Genomic DNA, 15,953 nt, shown 5'->3' with positions numbered 1-15,953 from the left:
ACCATTCATTATTTGATTAAGGTTTTCAATGGCAATTCTTACTCAGTGGTATAACATGCCTTCTAAATAGCCAACCAGCTTGAATTTTTTCCCCCTTTTTTTCACTTAAGGTGGTGATAAAAAAAATAATAATAATTTCTGGTTATTATACCCTATTTTTCCATCAGAACCAAAAAAAGAGGGGTTTGTTTCCTAGAAAGGAGAGAGACAGATGTTTGAAGATGTTTTCTGAAAAAGATATAATTTTCCAATATAGTAGAAAGCTGAAGGTTATGAGTTCAAATGTTCTAGACTTGATTTTATTCACTGATTTTGACAAAGCTGTTTAATGTCTCTGCTCATATTACCTTATCTTTCAGATGAGATTTCTATCTCATATGAAATAGAAAAAAATAGTAATGAACATTTATATTAAAAAACAATTTACAAGGAGTTCCCATCGTGGCTCAGTGGTTAACGAATCTGTCTAGGAACCTAGGAACCATGAGGTCGTGGGTTCGATCCCTGGCCTTGCTCAGTGGGTTAAGGATCCGGCATTGCTGTGAGCTGTGGTGTAGGTTGCAGAAGTGGCTCGGATCCCGCGTTGCTGTGGCTCTGGCGTAAGCTAGCGGCTACAACTACGATTAGTCCCCGAACCTGGGAACCTCCACGTGCCGCGGGTGTGGCTCTAGAAAAGGCAAAAAGGACAAAAAAAAAAAAGTTACAAATGAAATGAGAACTCTATGATAAAACAAAATGATATAAGTATGCTTAATGAACAATTATCTTGGTTTCTAGATAAAAATAATTTCCATTATTTTTAAGAAAGAGTGATTCTCTTGGGAAATGTAAGTTTTCCCCTGGTATGTCCCTCTGTATACTGGCAAATTTAATAATTCCTATGTTTACTGAAATCAGTCTATGTTCGATTTAGGAATTATAAATTGATTCTGACTCTGTTTGAGCATAGAGGCCTGTAGTATCTGAAAGTTAAAAATGTGATTTTTATCAATCAAGCATGTGCAGTTATATCAAAACATTAGTTAATGTGGTAACCTGAATGTTAATTTAAAGCAGTATCTAAACAGGATGACATTGAAATACACTACTGCTATATGTAGATAGACAGATACATATTTGTTTATGTATCTAAATCTGTAATTTGAATTTTTTTTTTTTTGTCTTGCCTTTTGTCTTTTTAGGGCTGCACGCGTGGCATATGGAGGTTCCCAGGCTAGGGGTCTAATCAGAGTTGTTCCTGCCAGCCTACGCCACAGCCACAGCAACGCCTGATCCGAGCCTCGTCTGCGACCTACACCACAGTTTAGGGCAGTGCCAGATCTTTAACCCACTGAGTGAGCCCAGGGATTGAACCCAAATCCTCATGGTTCCTAGTCGAATTCGTTTCTGCTGAGCCATGATGGGAACTCCCGAAATATTTTCTGATGATATTATACTTGGTGATGGTGTCTTAGGTATTCCCTTTATTTTACCCTTTTAGCGCTGTGAGGTGGTAGAGTGGATTACAGTCAGTGGAACATTGAACTGACTATTAAAAGTCTCTACTATGTTGTTACTAAGTGACTATTAAAAGTCTCTATTGTTACTAAGTGACTTAGTAACTTGTTGTATCTCTCTGGGCCTTATTTGTAAAATAAAAGCTCTAAAATAGGATGATTCAAAGAAGAAATGTGTTGCCCTTCTTTGCATGCAGTCTTTTGGAGAAAATCCCAAATCTGTATTTACTGCTGTCTGGACTTTTAAAAATATTGATAAATCTTTGGACTCAATTCACATGCCATTAACGTGAATTTTTACAGCAAATTATCCTAAAAAAATAGCTACTTTCTTATTGGGTTGATTGATCTCTTCCTTGTTTAATTTTTCAAAATGGTAAATATATAAAATTGCTTCTTTTTTGAATTTGTGCAGTTGGAATAAAGATGGTCTTCCATTGTATACTATAAGCCATATGCTAATTGTTTTTAAATTAATATATCTTAAATTTACTGAAAGGGATATAGCTAAAGACCTAATAAATTATTCAAAGGGAAGAAATTAACTTTGAGCTTTTTAATCTTAGGTTCTCTTTACTCTCACATTTAATCCAGTGCTATCAACCTTGTCTTTATCATTTGATATATTCTTTTAAAATGCAATAAAATTTTCTTATAACCTCTAAAAGAATGAGTAACGGTAGCACTAATAAATTAAGAGATATTTTCAGGAAGAAGTATTATATGCTAAAGATTTATTTCTAAAAATTAATAGGGAAATTGTACATAGCTTAATATGTTCTATACATTGTTACTTATTAAATAAAATAAAAATTTTCAAAACTTTATTTTGGGAGTTCCCGTCGTGGCTCAGTGGTTAATGAATCCGACTAGGAACCATGAGGTTGCGGGTTCGGTCCCTGCCCTTGCTCAGTGGGTTAATGATCCGGCGTTGCCGTGGGCTGTGGCGTAGGTCGCAGACGAGGCTCGGATCCTGCATTGCTGCGGCTCTGGCCGGGGGCTACAGCTCTGATTTGACCCCTAGCCTGGGAACCTCCATGTGCCGTGGGAGCGGCCCAAAGAAATAGCAAAAAGACAAAAACAAAAAAACAAAAAAACTTTATTTTGATACCACCAACCTACTGTTTCTATTTATTTTTTTGTTATCTAATTTCTCATTTATTATGATAGGAATAAATAATTATATGCGTACCCTCTAGATAGTGGGTATTAATCTTTCTATAAGTAAGATCTTACCATTAAATTAAAAATAAAGTCTGGTCAATATAGTGTTTTTTTTCCTCACAAATTTACGGAGTTTCACACTCTGGTAGGAACTAGGTAATTTTTATTGAAAGCCAGCAGGAGGAGCTCTCACCTTGCTGGGTCCAATGCAGTTAGTGTGCCTGAAAAGTCTGAATTTGTGTGGGTTCTATATATGAAGCAGATGATAAAATTTAAATCTTTATCACATGTAATGGTGTTAAAAATAAAAAATCCTCAAGTTTATTTTGACTTCAATACTTTTTTTCATTTATAATGATTTTTATTTTTTCCGTTATAGCTGGTTTACAGTGTTCTGTCAATTTTCTACTATACAGCAAAGTGATCCAGTTACGCATACATGTATACATTCTTTTTTTATCACATTATCATTCTCAGTCATAACTGACTAGACAAAGTTCCCAGTGCTGTACAGCAGGATCTCATTGCTTATCCATTCCAAAGGCAATAGTTTGCCTCTATTATGCCCAAATTCAATACATCATTCACTTGTCAGTAATGCACATTTGAAATTTTTCTTATTTCTTATGAATATTTAAATGGTATTGCAGCTTAATTAGGAAAATAAAGCAATATTGTAAATATTGTTTCTTAAAGCTGCTAATAAAAAAATTCTTCCTGAGGATCTATACTGTGGTAGGTATATATGTATTTTCCCTTTTAGCTTGTTTTGAAATAAATATATTTCACATTTTACAAATTATAAATATTAAAAACCAAGCAACTCAGATATACTTATGAAATGATTATATCAATTAATTAATTAATATTGATAATTTATAAAAAAGAAACTCCATTGTAGACTTCAATATTAGGGCTTTTTAAACCTTCTACTCCAATAACCTCCTTGATTTAAATAGTAATAGTATATTAGATTCCAGATATAAGTGATACCATATAGTATTTTAATATATGGCACAAATGAACCTTTCCACAGAAAAAAAAATCATGGACTTTGGAGAATAGCCTTGTGGTTGCCAAGGGGGAGGCGGAGGAGGTGGGATGGATTGGGAGCTTGGGGTTAATAGATGCAAACTATTGCTTTTGGAATAGATTAGCAATGAGATCCTGCTGTGTAGCACTGGGAACTATGTCTAGTCACTTATGATGGAGCATGATGATGTGAGAAAAAAGAATGTATACATGTATGTGTAACTGGGTCACTATGCTGTACAGTAGAAAAAAATTGTATTAGGGAAATAACAATAACAAAATAGTAGTAAAGTTTCTGTAGAGACCATTTATAAGAATACTAGGATAAAAACTTATGAAGATTCGGAGTTAGTAAAATAAATAGTGATTTTTCTCTGCGTTTACAAAAATCATAAAAAATAATGAAGTTTTATATTCAAACTTAAAAGGTAAGAAGGAAACACTTTTAAAAAATGTTTAAGGGTTTTAAATATTCTAGCATCAGTCTCCTTGGTTGGAATCACTTTGTGATCTTAAGGAAAATTACATAACCTCTCTGAGCCTCAGCTTTCTCATCTATAAAATTGGGGATTTTAAAAAAAGAAGCAGGAGTTCCTGTTGTGGCTCAGCATTAATGAATCCAACTAGCATCCATGAGGACGTGGGTTTGATCCTTGGCCTCGATCAGTGAGTTGAGGATCTTGCATTGCTGTGAGCTCTGGTGTAGGTCGCAGGTGTGGCTTGGATCCCACAGATCTGTGGCTGTGTTGTAGGCCAGCAGCCACAGCTCCAATTGGACCCCTTGCCTGGGAACTTCCATATGCCATGGGTGGTGCCCAGGAAAAAAAAAAAAAAAAGGCTAAAAAATAGAAAAGAAACAACTATAGGACAATGTAGAAATTACTTGAAGAAGGAAATATATAGACCTCCTACAGTGACTGAGTTAGTATCATTACTTTATCAACCTGTTAGGGAAATATTGATTATTCCAAAAATATAAGTGTGTTAAATGAGTAACATTGAACTTTTGAGTTCCCAAAAGTATATACTGGTATTACGTACTTCTGAATTCCTTTCAATAATATATGCCAAAAGTAAAATAAGATTTATTTAATAACAAGCTTTCGTTTTGAATATTTATTATAATGTTATCCTCAGCTTTTTCTCTAATATGTGAGATTACTTGTGTTGCTCTAAGTGAACCCAGAGGCCATCAAATAATGTTTTGTGTATTTGCATGTGTATGTGTGTGTGTGTGTGTGTGTCTGTGTGTATACATTCATATATGCATTTGTACTTTGTTTTACTTCTAGAATTATATGTTAACATGGAATAAATGAAACTATAAAGAGAGCCTTTTTAAAAGCTCTATCCCTTTATGTGTCCTTTTATCTATGTGATAGTAGCAGCACTGGAAGTCATTAGCTAAATATAGTAATTCATTAAGAGTAGAAAATGGTATAATCTAATTTGGTCATTCCTTCATTTAGTAACTGAAATATTGCAACAAGATAAATGTTCCTTCATTAACTGTTTCTTTATTCAAAAGTAGTTCATATAGAAAGAAGAAAGAAACATTTTATTCTTTTCAGATTATTTACCAGTTTTTAAAATAGTGGTTTCCTAGTGTACTGCAGAAGTTATCAATAGGTATATTTTGTTATTATGAATGCATGGATTTAAGCATATTTGAAGTGTTTAGTCCCCTACAGTTGTTAATTTTATGTATGATCAGATTATCTGTTTTTGACCAGTAGACACCTATGCCAGTTGGTTCCCAAGTCTTTTTGACATGATGTGAATAGACATTAATGACTTCCCTGATTTCTGATATAAGGACTATAAAAACCACTACTGAAGTAATCTTACAAAAAAATAAAATTAACCTAGATGTGGTTAAGCCACTGAATGTATTTACCAATTTAAAGAAAATTCAGGGAATGGGAGAACGTGTTCAGTGATATCTCATGATAAGGAAAATCTAAAATGTGGGATAAAACAATCATGGCACAAATTTTTTAAGTAAATTTGATTTCATGTAATGAAAAAAAATAACCGACTAGTTAAAACAATGAGATAACTATTGCACAATTGGTAGCATGCCTTTAAAAAAAAAAAAAAAAAAAGAAAAAAAAAAGCTGAACATTACTAGGTTCCAGTGAGGATGTTGAGGAATGGAAAAACAATACATTTTCCTAATGGGAATGTAAAACTTTGTAGCCAGTTTGACTGTTTCTTAAAAAAAAATAAGCATTTTTTATACAACCAAGTTATCACCATTTACTGTGGAGAAATGAAAGAACAGGTTTATATAAAAATCTGTACATGAAAATTCAAAAACTAGGGAATTCCATGTAATAGAATACTTTTCAGCAGTATAAAGGAACTGAGTGTTCAGTATGTGTATTGATACAGCAACAAAGATGAATTTCAGATGTATTATACTGTGTGAAAGAAAATATACTCAGAAGACTTCATATTGCATGATTTCATTCATTTGACAATACGAAAGACAAAACCATAAGGACAAACGTCAGATTAATGGTTGCCAGGGTTTGGAGTGGGGAAAGGATTCACCATAAATGATCACAAGGGAAATTTTGGTGGTGATGGAAATATTCTTTAGCTTGGTTGTAGTGGTGGTTATATGGATATAGGAGTTTGTCAAAATTCCCAGAAATATACATTTTAAAAGTGTGACTTTTATTGTAAGTAAATTATACTTTGATAAATCTAAGTTAAAAAAAGATAATGGTGGAAGCTATAGACTAAAAAGAAAAAAAAAAAGAGGAATAAGACCTCTTTATAGAACTCATTTTATCTTGATTTTCTGTTAAAATAAGTTGAGACCAAAGGAATATTAAACACCAACTGGATATTTGATGACATTAAGGAATCTGTACTATTTATAGTAATGATTTAAGATACTACAGTTATATTAAAGAGTGTATTAGACATAAATACAAACATTTTTGCAGATGAAATGGTATGATTATAGAAATTTACTTCAAAGAAATCTTGCAGTGAGAGTAGGTAAACATGTATAGATGAAATGAGATTGGCTATTGGTCATTACTGAAGCAGAATGATTGTACATGATGGTTTATTGTACTGTTTTCTCTACATTTTAAAATATTTTTTGAGAATTTTGCATAATAAAAAATTAAAGAATTATGGCCCACTTTTACAAACGTATGTTTAATGAATAGATTTTCATAGCTCTAAAAGAATATTCTACAATGAATACAAAACATTTATCGTAGAAATTTAAGCAGAGTTTCATACTAAAAATCAATAATATGTATTACAGGCATTCAAATAAGAAAACCCACAGAATCTTTACCATAGATATTACACAGCAGATGCCAAATAACACACTTTCAATGGCATTTTTTTTAAACTATGAATAAAAAACTCCACTTTCTTAACTAGATGAAGAACCAAAACTCATGATGAGATACCAAAGCATTGTTTCTCCGAGTTTGGTCCATGACCTTACTGGCATCTGGGAGACTTGGAGTTAGTAGTTAAAAATAATGATCTGCCAAATCATGGACCCTGCCCTTTAACCTTCTGGAAATACTACAAAAATCCTCCCAGGGAGATCTTCATCTATGTTTCTAGCCTCATTTCTATCCTCCTCATTCCCCCAAATAATCTCTACTCCTACTCTCCACTCTGGCAACTGAGAACTGATTTAGTCATGGTTCAGTTACGTTACAGATGATATTTTAAAATAAATTTGTTTCTTGTCACATCTGATTAAAGACACCCTCATCCTAGCTCAGCCCAAATTGCATTTCCTTTGTGAAATCCTCCCAGACCTGCCCTACCAGCCTTAGCCTAACTTAACTGCTAAGCTATTATATAGCCTTCAATTTTAGAATTTAACAGAATATGTTCTGATTATTTGTATGTCTTTTCAGCCATATTATGAGTTACCTTTGGTCAAGGAGAAAAGTGCATAGTTTTTATTTTTGCTTTTGCCTCCCTTGGCAATAAGTACACCAACACGTACAATAATGTAATCTACACTTTAAAGATAGAGGTTTATTAAAAATGAGTTGTTTTCATACTTTACCAATCGTAAATAAGGGCATTTAATAACACAGAAAGTATAGAGGCATGCTTTAACAATGTTTCTTTACTATGCTGTGAAAAGACTATATTATGAAAATGGAGGTAAAAGCAAAGGTGGTTATTTCATTGTTGGTTTGCAAACTGGCCCTGTACTCATGCAGGGTAGAGAGACTGAAGAAAGAGGTATATCACTCTAGTTGGTAGGTGGCAGGTTTACTAAGCCTTGTTATGTACAATGCTTGTCTTGGGTGACCACCAAATGAGTGGGTCTCTGCACTTGAAGGCTAGAATCTTAAAGTTTACATAGAGGCCTCAAATTAATTCAGTCCCTTTATATAGTCCAGATGGATTCAATAGCACCGTACTCTCTCAAGGCTCTGTCCTTACAACAGCTACCACTGTGAGGATGGTAGGCAGAGTGTACATTCTAAGGCCAGGGAAGGAGCTCAGGATCCTCCGTCCCATTGCTCTGGTCCAGCATATGGGTCATCTGGTGATCACATACATCTTCTTAATTACTTCCCCAACATTCGTCAGTTTTAAAAGTTAGCTATTAAAAATGGCTTTGTTCTAATATTCAATTATCTATTTCATTTACCATTGTTAAACGCAAATTACATGTTTTAAAATTAATTTATAACCACCTTATGCTTTTTTATATTTACTTATTATTTAGTATTGTATATTAATATTTAGTATATACAAATAATTTTAAAATAGGTAATGCAACTTATTAAAGCTAATAAAATGAGTAATAGTAAAGATAATTAACATTAATGATTTAAATGGCTGATACATCTTTATATCAATTGAGAAGTTTATGTAAGTTTTTTTGTTTGTTTATTTGATTCCAGTTGTGTTGCTTGATACAACAACTGTGCTGGGAGAGCTAGGATGGAAAACATATCCATTAAATGGGGTAAGTTTAAATATCTTTTAAAATTGTCCACCTTTGTAGGATTTTAGGGTTTGTTATATTAGTTAAAGGAACAAGTGTGTTTTGGGCTGTAATTAGTATGAATTTTAGCATACAACTTAAATCCCATAGAAGAGATTAAAATACAGTTAGAACTGGTAATCAATGGGAATAATAAATAAAAATTCCTTTCTTTCTTCTAAATTAGTAATTGTTCTTTAATGTAGTGTTTGTACATAGTGGTATTAGACTAATTCCCAAATAAGAGTTTTCTTTAGCAATAAATTTATGTTTAAGACACTTTTCTGTGTAAATATTTGTTAGTATTGGTAATTTCAATAAGTATTTGTACATAAAATTTTGATTATCATAGCATAAGTGGATTTTACAGATACTGACAATTTGGTATTGATTAGAAAATGAGTCTGCTAAAGCAGTACGTATGTGTCTGGAACTTGGCAAAAAGATACATCATGATTAGGTTTTTGTTAGCTGAGCGTAGTTGCTTTTGAATGGCTTATGAGGATGTGAAATTCGCTAAGTGTATTTTTTCTGGTACAGACATTTTAACTATAGTTATACTTGATTTTTTATATTTTTGATATATTTTTCATCATTTTCACAGTGTTTATCTCCTTTTTTTTTTTTTCAAGCTCAAATGAAAGAGTGCTTTGTGAAGCTTTTAACCTTGGTTTTGTCTAAAACCAAAAATCTTCGATAATGGAGGTGGTCAGCTGTTTTCAGATATAGGGGCTGGCTTTTCTTCCTTTTCTTAGAAGTTATGTTTTTATCATTCATCATGTTCTTCCTTGATATTATTTTACATTGCTTTTGCATCGCAAATTTAAATCTGAAAGAAGTCTTAAAATTGTCTTATTATTTTGAGAATCATTTGAATAATGCTGTTTGAATTTGACCTTTACACCAGCAGTTATTCATAAAACATGTATTTTCAACTAAAAATTCTTGGAAGAGTTCAGTTGTTCTGTCTTTAACAGGCTATTTGTTTCTTTAAATTTGTTTGATTATAGACTATGGCTTTATTTTTTCTGAAATTTTTATTTTATTCTAACAGAGCTCTTGAAAAGCCATTTCTGAGAATAGATCTTTTAAACTAAGATTGTGCTTTTACTTTCATTATCTTGTTTTCATTAGTATTTGTTGAGTATACTAAGTATGTTACATTTATGGCAGTTACTTCCAAGACATTAAGTGAAACTTCTTTTCTGGAATAAGCTTCTAAGGTATATACTATCTCTTTTTCTTAGTATACTCAGTAACTTAAAAGAATTTACAAATAACTAAGTAGTTTATAAACCCTGATTTTTATTTTCTGAAAAAGAAAATGACAAAAAAATTTAGCAATGGTTTCCCTGACCTTATGTAGCTGTAACCAAAGAATCATGTGAGGAACAGGAGTGGTGTCCCTGCTCTAGTGATTCTGTTTAGCTTGATCAGGCTACATTTCCTAAAGCAAACTGGTAACCACTAAACACAGGGACTTATGAAGTTACAATTAAACTTATTACTATCATTTTTGTAATTAATTTGTCATAGATTCTATGAAATGGGGAATTTTTCTACTTCTAGTTTTATTATAGAGAGTGGGCAAAAATGTCACAGAGTGATGCTTACCTCATAGATTTCTATTTGCCAGGTACTGCACTAGGAATTTCATACTTGGAGTACCCTTTGTGTCTCAGGGGAAACGAATCTGACTGGTATTCATGAGGATGCAGGTTCAATCCCTGGCCTTGCTCGGTGGGTTAAGGATCCGGCATTGCCATGAGATGTGGTGTAGGTGGCAGATGCAGCTCGGATCCCACACTGCAGTGGCTGTGGCCAGCAGCTACACCTCTAATTTGCCTCCTAGCCTGAAAACCTCCATATGCTGAGGTTGTGGCCTTAAAAAGACAAAAAAAAAAAAAAAAAAAAAAAAAGAATTTACTACTTTATTTTCACAATGACCCTATGACTTATGATTTGTGTCTTAGTTCCACTTCCCTGTTTGAAGAACCCAGTTTTAAAGAGGGTAATGAACAAAAATCACCAGGAAGTTACAGACCAAGTATGAGTGGTGGACTTCAATTCAAACTAAATTATTTCTGACTCTAAAGCCTATAAACTTATGATGGAAACAAAAGGAGCATAAGAAGCTTCATGAAAAGCCAGTTACTTATGTTGCTGTTGGCATAATTAATTCTGATTTGTTTTTCTACCATTGGTAAATATACTGCTAAATTGAGATGTCTGTTTTGGACATCAGCCAATAATGAGCAAGAGGAAAGAGATAAGAAGGGAAGGAGAATACAGTAGAAAATAAACATGATAGAATGACAGAATTAAGTAGAAAAGGAAAAGATGGTTAAAAATTCATTGAGCATTTACCATGTGCTAGGCCTTGTTTAGGGCACTTTACTCACATGTGTCCTGGAAATCATGTGTAAATTTTCCCTATGGAAAGATGTGAAAATTGAGACTCAGGTACATTAAATAACTTCTTCATGGTCACAGAGTGAGGAAGTAATGGAGCAAAAATTCTAAGTCAAACATATTCTAATCTTCACAGATATCTGTGGTTATTTCACAGTTAGGTGCTTTTATTTCTTTTAAGATTCTGCCATGTAAAGATAAAGGACAGTGACCAATCCAAATAGACTATAGAGAGAAGAGTAACAAATGGAGTTAGGCATGAAAAGTAAATTGAATACTCAGTTACCTTGGAATTTCACTCATTGAATAGGCTATATTACTTTTAGGTTGTCTCCCAAATGGTAATGCATATATGGCAAGTGACAGCAATAGGAGTATTTAGAAATTGGCTTAGATGGACATATCTTATGATCGATAAGGATGAAGTTTCATGAATTAGATAAAACAAAGGGAAATCGAGGGAAACTATAAAATGGATAGATGACATAAGTAAATTTTAAAGGAAACATACAATTAAATTTCTATTTTAATGCAGAGGATAGATTACAAGAATAGAGCTTTACTTAGTGCTATTTATACGTTAAAACAAGTAAGGAAATAATCGGTAAGGATGAAAAACTTTGAAAAAATCTACTAAAAATGGCAAAAATGAAAATCATCAAGACATAATTTGTTAAGTAATTAAAATTTTATAGAAACTATAAATCAGTCTATTACATTTAAATTACCATTGGTATCTTTATATTAAAATTGTATGGGAGTTCCCATTGTGGCTCAGTGGTAACAAACTCGACTAGGAACCATGAGGTTCAATCCCTGGCCTTGCTCAGTGGGTTAACAATGAAGTGTTGCCATGAGCTTCTGTGCATGTTGCAGATGCGGCATGGATCTGGTGTTGATGTAGCTGTGGGATAGGCCGGCAGCTACAGTTCTGATTTGACCCCTAGCCTGGTAACTTCCATATGCCCTGGGTGTGGCCCTAAAAAAAAGACCCCAAAATTGTAGTTATATCTATTTGAAGTTAAGGTTCTCAGGTTTTTTGAGCTTTACTAATTTAAATGGCATTTAAATTTGCTAATTTAAACTTGAATGGATGTTTTAAATAAAGTTGCCTTTTATCAGAAACACTACTTCACTTGGTTTTACAAATATATCATGGGTAGAAAAGACAACTAGATGGTATATTTGTCAATCTTAGGATATAAAGTATATTTGCTATTTCTCTGAATAAAATATTTCCTAGGAATAACTTTTAAATTGATAAAATTTTCTTTTTATAAAGAATTGGACAAAGGGGTATTTTTAAATTTATATAATATATGACTTACATTATAAGTCATATAAAATATATGATTTAATAAATTACTTCATAGTGGTTTTATTTTTGTTGATTTCTTTGTTTTGTTTTGTTTTTACTTAAAATACCCTTACACCACTATCATGCTGATGTAGTTGCAAGAGTAAATGTGCCTGTAAACAAAACCATCACTGGTTATTTGAATATGAAGTAAGCACCTCTGGTTAGCAAATATGGAAAATAGATGAGTAGTCTCAAGCAAAAGACCTTTTATGCTTGCAAAAATGAAATGAAAAGTAGATGTATTTATTTTCTTAAATGCTTGTCAACTCATTTTTGCCAGCATTGAAAATATACTTTCTATTTTTTAAAGTCATATCCAGAGTCAATTTAACCAACTTCTGTCTTATGTTCTCTATGCTAAGTACTCTGTTGCAGTTTAGAAATAATCCTACATATTTATAAGGCCAAAGAGAGTATTTTCAAGTAGTTTTGAGTAATGTTTTGTTAAAGAAAATTCAAGGGAGGGATAAATTCTGGTGGAGGCAAATTGATAGTAGGATGTGACACATTAGCTCTTATAAACATCAGTAACAATATGTGGGCTGGAAGAGAGGGTAATTAGCACCTTTAAGGAAAAGATAGTGGCTTGAGGAAAGGCACAGAATTCTTAGATATATGCATTAAGTTTTAGGAATGTTAACAAGAATTTGTGTGGCTGAAGTGAAGGGAGGTGGGGGAAAATAAGGTTTTGATTATAGGCTAAGCCATATTGTAGAGGACCTAGAATTTCATTGTTTTAATTGATTTAGATAATGTATCCCTAAGCCTCAATAAGTAGAAGTAAAAGTAAATCTTCCTGGATTCAATTAAATAATCAAAAATTGTTGAAGCTTTATTTTCATTTAAGAGAGTAATGCAATCTCTTTGAAATGAAAGACACCTTGGAAAATTGTTTGGAAAGGATGTTAAAAATATAGATGTTATCATTGATATGGTGAGAACAGAGTGAAATTTGAATACTTATATTTGTGTAGAGGTTGGAGCTTCATTTTAGAAAAGAATGAATACATCAGAGCATTTGGGAACCAGCAGTTGTAATTCTTAACACTGCTCTCATGGTCTAATGTCAAGAATTTACATCTATCGTAATTCAGAACTCTTAAGAACTTTATCCTATAAGTGTCCCTTCCATCTTTTATCTGTCAGTGTACTATACTAATGTAATAAAATTTTGATGATCTGGTGGAGTAGCTAACAGAGTGCCATACAATCAATGAAAGAATGTTTAATGAATAAATATTTTTGTATAGCTCTATAGAAGTTATGTGAATACTGTAGAAGTGTTTTCACAAATGTTAAGTATATAGGCATATGCCCTGGATTTTCTATGTATTTATTAACTAATATTAACTAATAACTGGTTAATACTAAATCTTCCTCTGTGCAAAACCTGTTTCACTTTTGCAAATCTCCTGGGAAGGAGGCAGTTAGTCTTTAAGAAATAATGCCATTTTAATGATAATGAGAAAAAAGAAACATGAAAGACACTATTCATGCAATAAATGTGCAAAATAAGCCATTAAAAAATCTGTTTATTTCCTGAGTTCTCATAATACGAAAATGTATGAAAGAAAATTATATAAATTTTCTTGACACATTTAACTCTCATGTTTACTCCTTTTTTTGGATACTTTTATTTATTCAATTTACTTTAAGCTAATATTTAACATTGTAGATAAAAGAGAATACAACAAGAGGGCCTATAAGGTAAATTTGACATTCAAGGAGATCCCGTTGTGTCACAGTGGAAATGAACCTGACTAGTATCCATGAGGATGTGGTTTGATCCCCTGCCTCATTCAGTGGGTCAAAGATCTGGCGTTGTGTGAGCAGTGATGTAGGTGACCTGCGCAGCTCAGATCTGGCATTACTGTGGCTATGACATAAACTGGCAGCTGCAGCTCCAATTCGACCCCTAGCCTGGGAACTTCCATATGGCATGGGTGTAGCCCTTAGAAAAAGAAAGGAAAAAAATTGACATTGAAAATCGCTAATACTCATTATAGATCAGTCCCTATTCCATGACACACATCAGTAGGGGTTTGTCGTGTTGGAACAACCTAGTATAGTATTAACTCTGACTAATAACAATTAACTCTGCTAACTAGAAAAAATGAAAGAAAAAAACTTTTCATATTATAAAAAAGGGATTTCATGATTAAAACCTTATATTGTTTCCTTTGAGCTTTAGTAGTTGCATTTGATACTTAAAATGCCACGTGTTTTGTTTTAATGTTGATAGTGTAATTGAAAAGATAAGAGACTTCTTTGGGTATCCATCATGCTGGTTATTAAAGGTAACTGTACCTCAATAAAACCTGATAGTTAAAGCATAGTATGTCATAATAATAATTCCATAAAATACTATTTAATTTATAACTAAAATTATATACACTTAATGCTGGTGGAAAGAACTTGATGTTTAAGCACTCCATCAACTCTTACCTGAAATATTTTCACCATTTAATTTAGTTTTATTGCTAGTACCATTTTTAGCAAGAAAATGAAAGATTTGTTTGTTTGCTCATTATCTTAATTTGGCTACTAATGTATGCATAGTAGATCAGATCTTTGTTAGTTATAAAGTTGTAGTGCATACAGGTATAAGCACTCCAACTTTCAAAATCTAACTTCCCTTTCAACAATGACGTATGCTTTAGCAAAAAATATAAGAGAAAACTGAATGTTAGTAGGAAAAAAAAAAGTATTCTTGGATATTAAATGCATTTTATATTAACAATGACAATTAGAGATTGGAAAATTTTGTGTTTATCTCATGCCAAATATTGGTTTAAATATATATGTATTTTGCATATGTTGTTAACATAGATGATTATTAGGGTTTAAATAATGCAAGCTCATGTAAGATATGTGATCTTATCTGGTTATGAATAATGCATGATCATACAAGGTATGTGATCTTATGTGTTAACATCGTGAATTGGTGTTAGGAAATTTACCTTGAGATAGGAAAGATGGAGATATGTTATTCATGTTAAATAAAAGCTATGAGTGAACCTTGCAGTTCAGTTACTAATGATTATTATAATGAAAAACTAATGATTTTTTATAATAATAAAAGAGACTTATATTACATTTAAACTGTGTAGAAAGGTACTTTAATCCATAACCAGAGCTCATCATTTCCTAATATCATTGTTCCAAAGCTGAAAAATTAAGGATAGAATGTGTTTATGAGAGAATGGAATACCTACTAAGAGTTAATTTCTATATTTTATGTAGTGAGAAGGAGTTTATCATGATAGCTGATTTTTGTGCTGCATTTTTGCTCATTTTGTAATGCAATGAAATTTTCCAAACTACATGGATGTGTTAGGATTTTGAAAATATAAGCTTTAGTGTTATTTCTGTTAAAAATGAGTGTGTCAGTTAATTGTTTTCAAAATTGATATGTATATATTTTTTCTTCTGAGCAATTTTACAAAATATCTAATAGTTTTCTAAATATCCATCATACTAGCTTCAATCACAG

At 32.3% G+C, this 15,953-nt stretch overlaps 1 protein-coding gene across 17 annotated transcripts in view; it reads left to right on the top strand.

Annotated features, from left to right (window-relative positions):
* The window catches only part of EPHA6 (EPH receptor A6), an 870,463-nt gene that overhangs the window by 56,265 nt on the left and 798,245 nt on the right, over positions 1–15,953 (top strand). For all 17 annotated transcript variants that reach the window (XM_084989131.1, XM_021070704.2, XM_021070712.2 and 14 more), the window contains exon 2: positions 8,606–8,670. In XM_084989131.1, the coding sequence (XP_084845257.1) occupies positions 8,606–8,670 (65 nt within the window). The remainder of the gene's footprint in view (positions 1–8,605; positions 8,671–15,953) is intronic.

The sequence above is a fragment of the Sus scrofa genome, chromosome 13, assembly GCF_054392235.1.
Source record: "Sus scrofa isolate SSC_HxYL_T2T_F1_AM1 chromosome 13, Sscrofa_HxYL_maternal_Yorkshire_Landrace_v2.0, whole genome shotgun sequence".
In the NCBI taxonomy this organism is placed as follows: Eukaryota; Metazoa; Chordata; class Mammalia; order Artiodactyla; family Suidae; genus Sus; species Sus scrofa.
The sequence above is the reverse complement of the archived record's forward strand: the minus strand, read 5'-3'. Positions and strand labels throughout refer to the sequence as shown.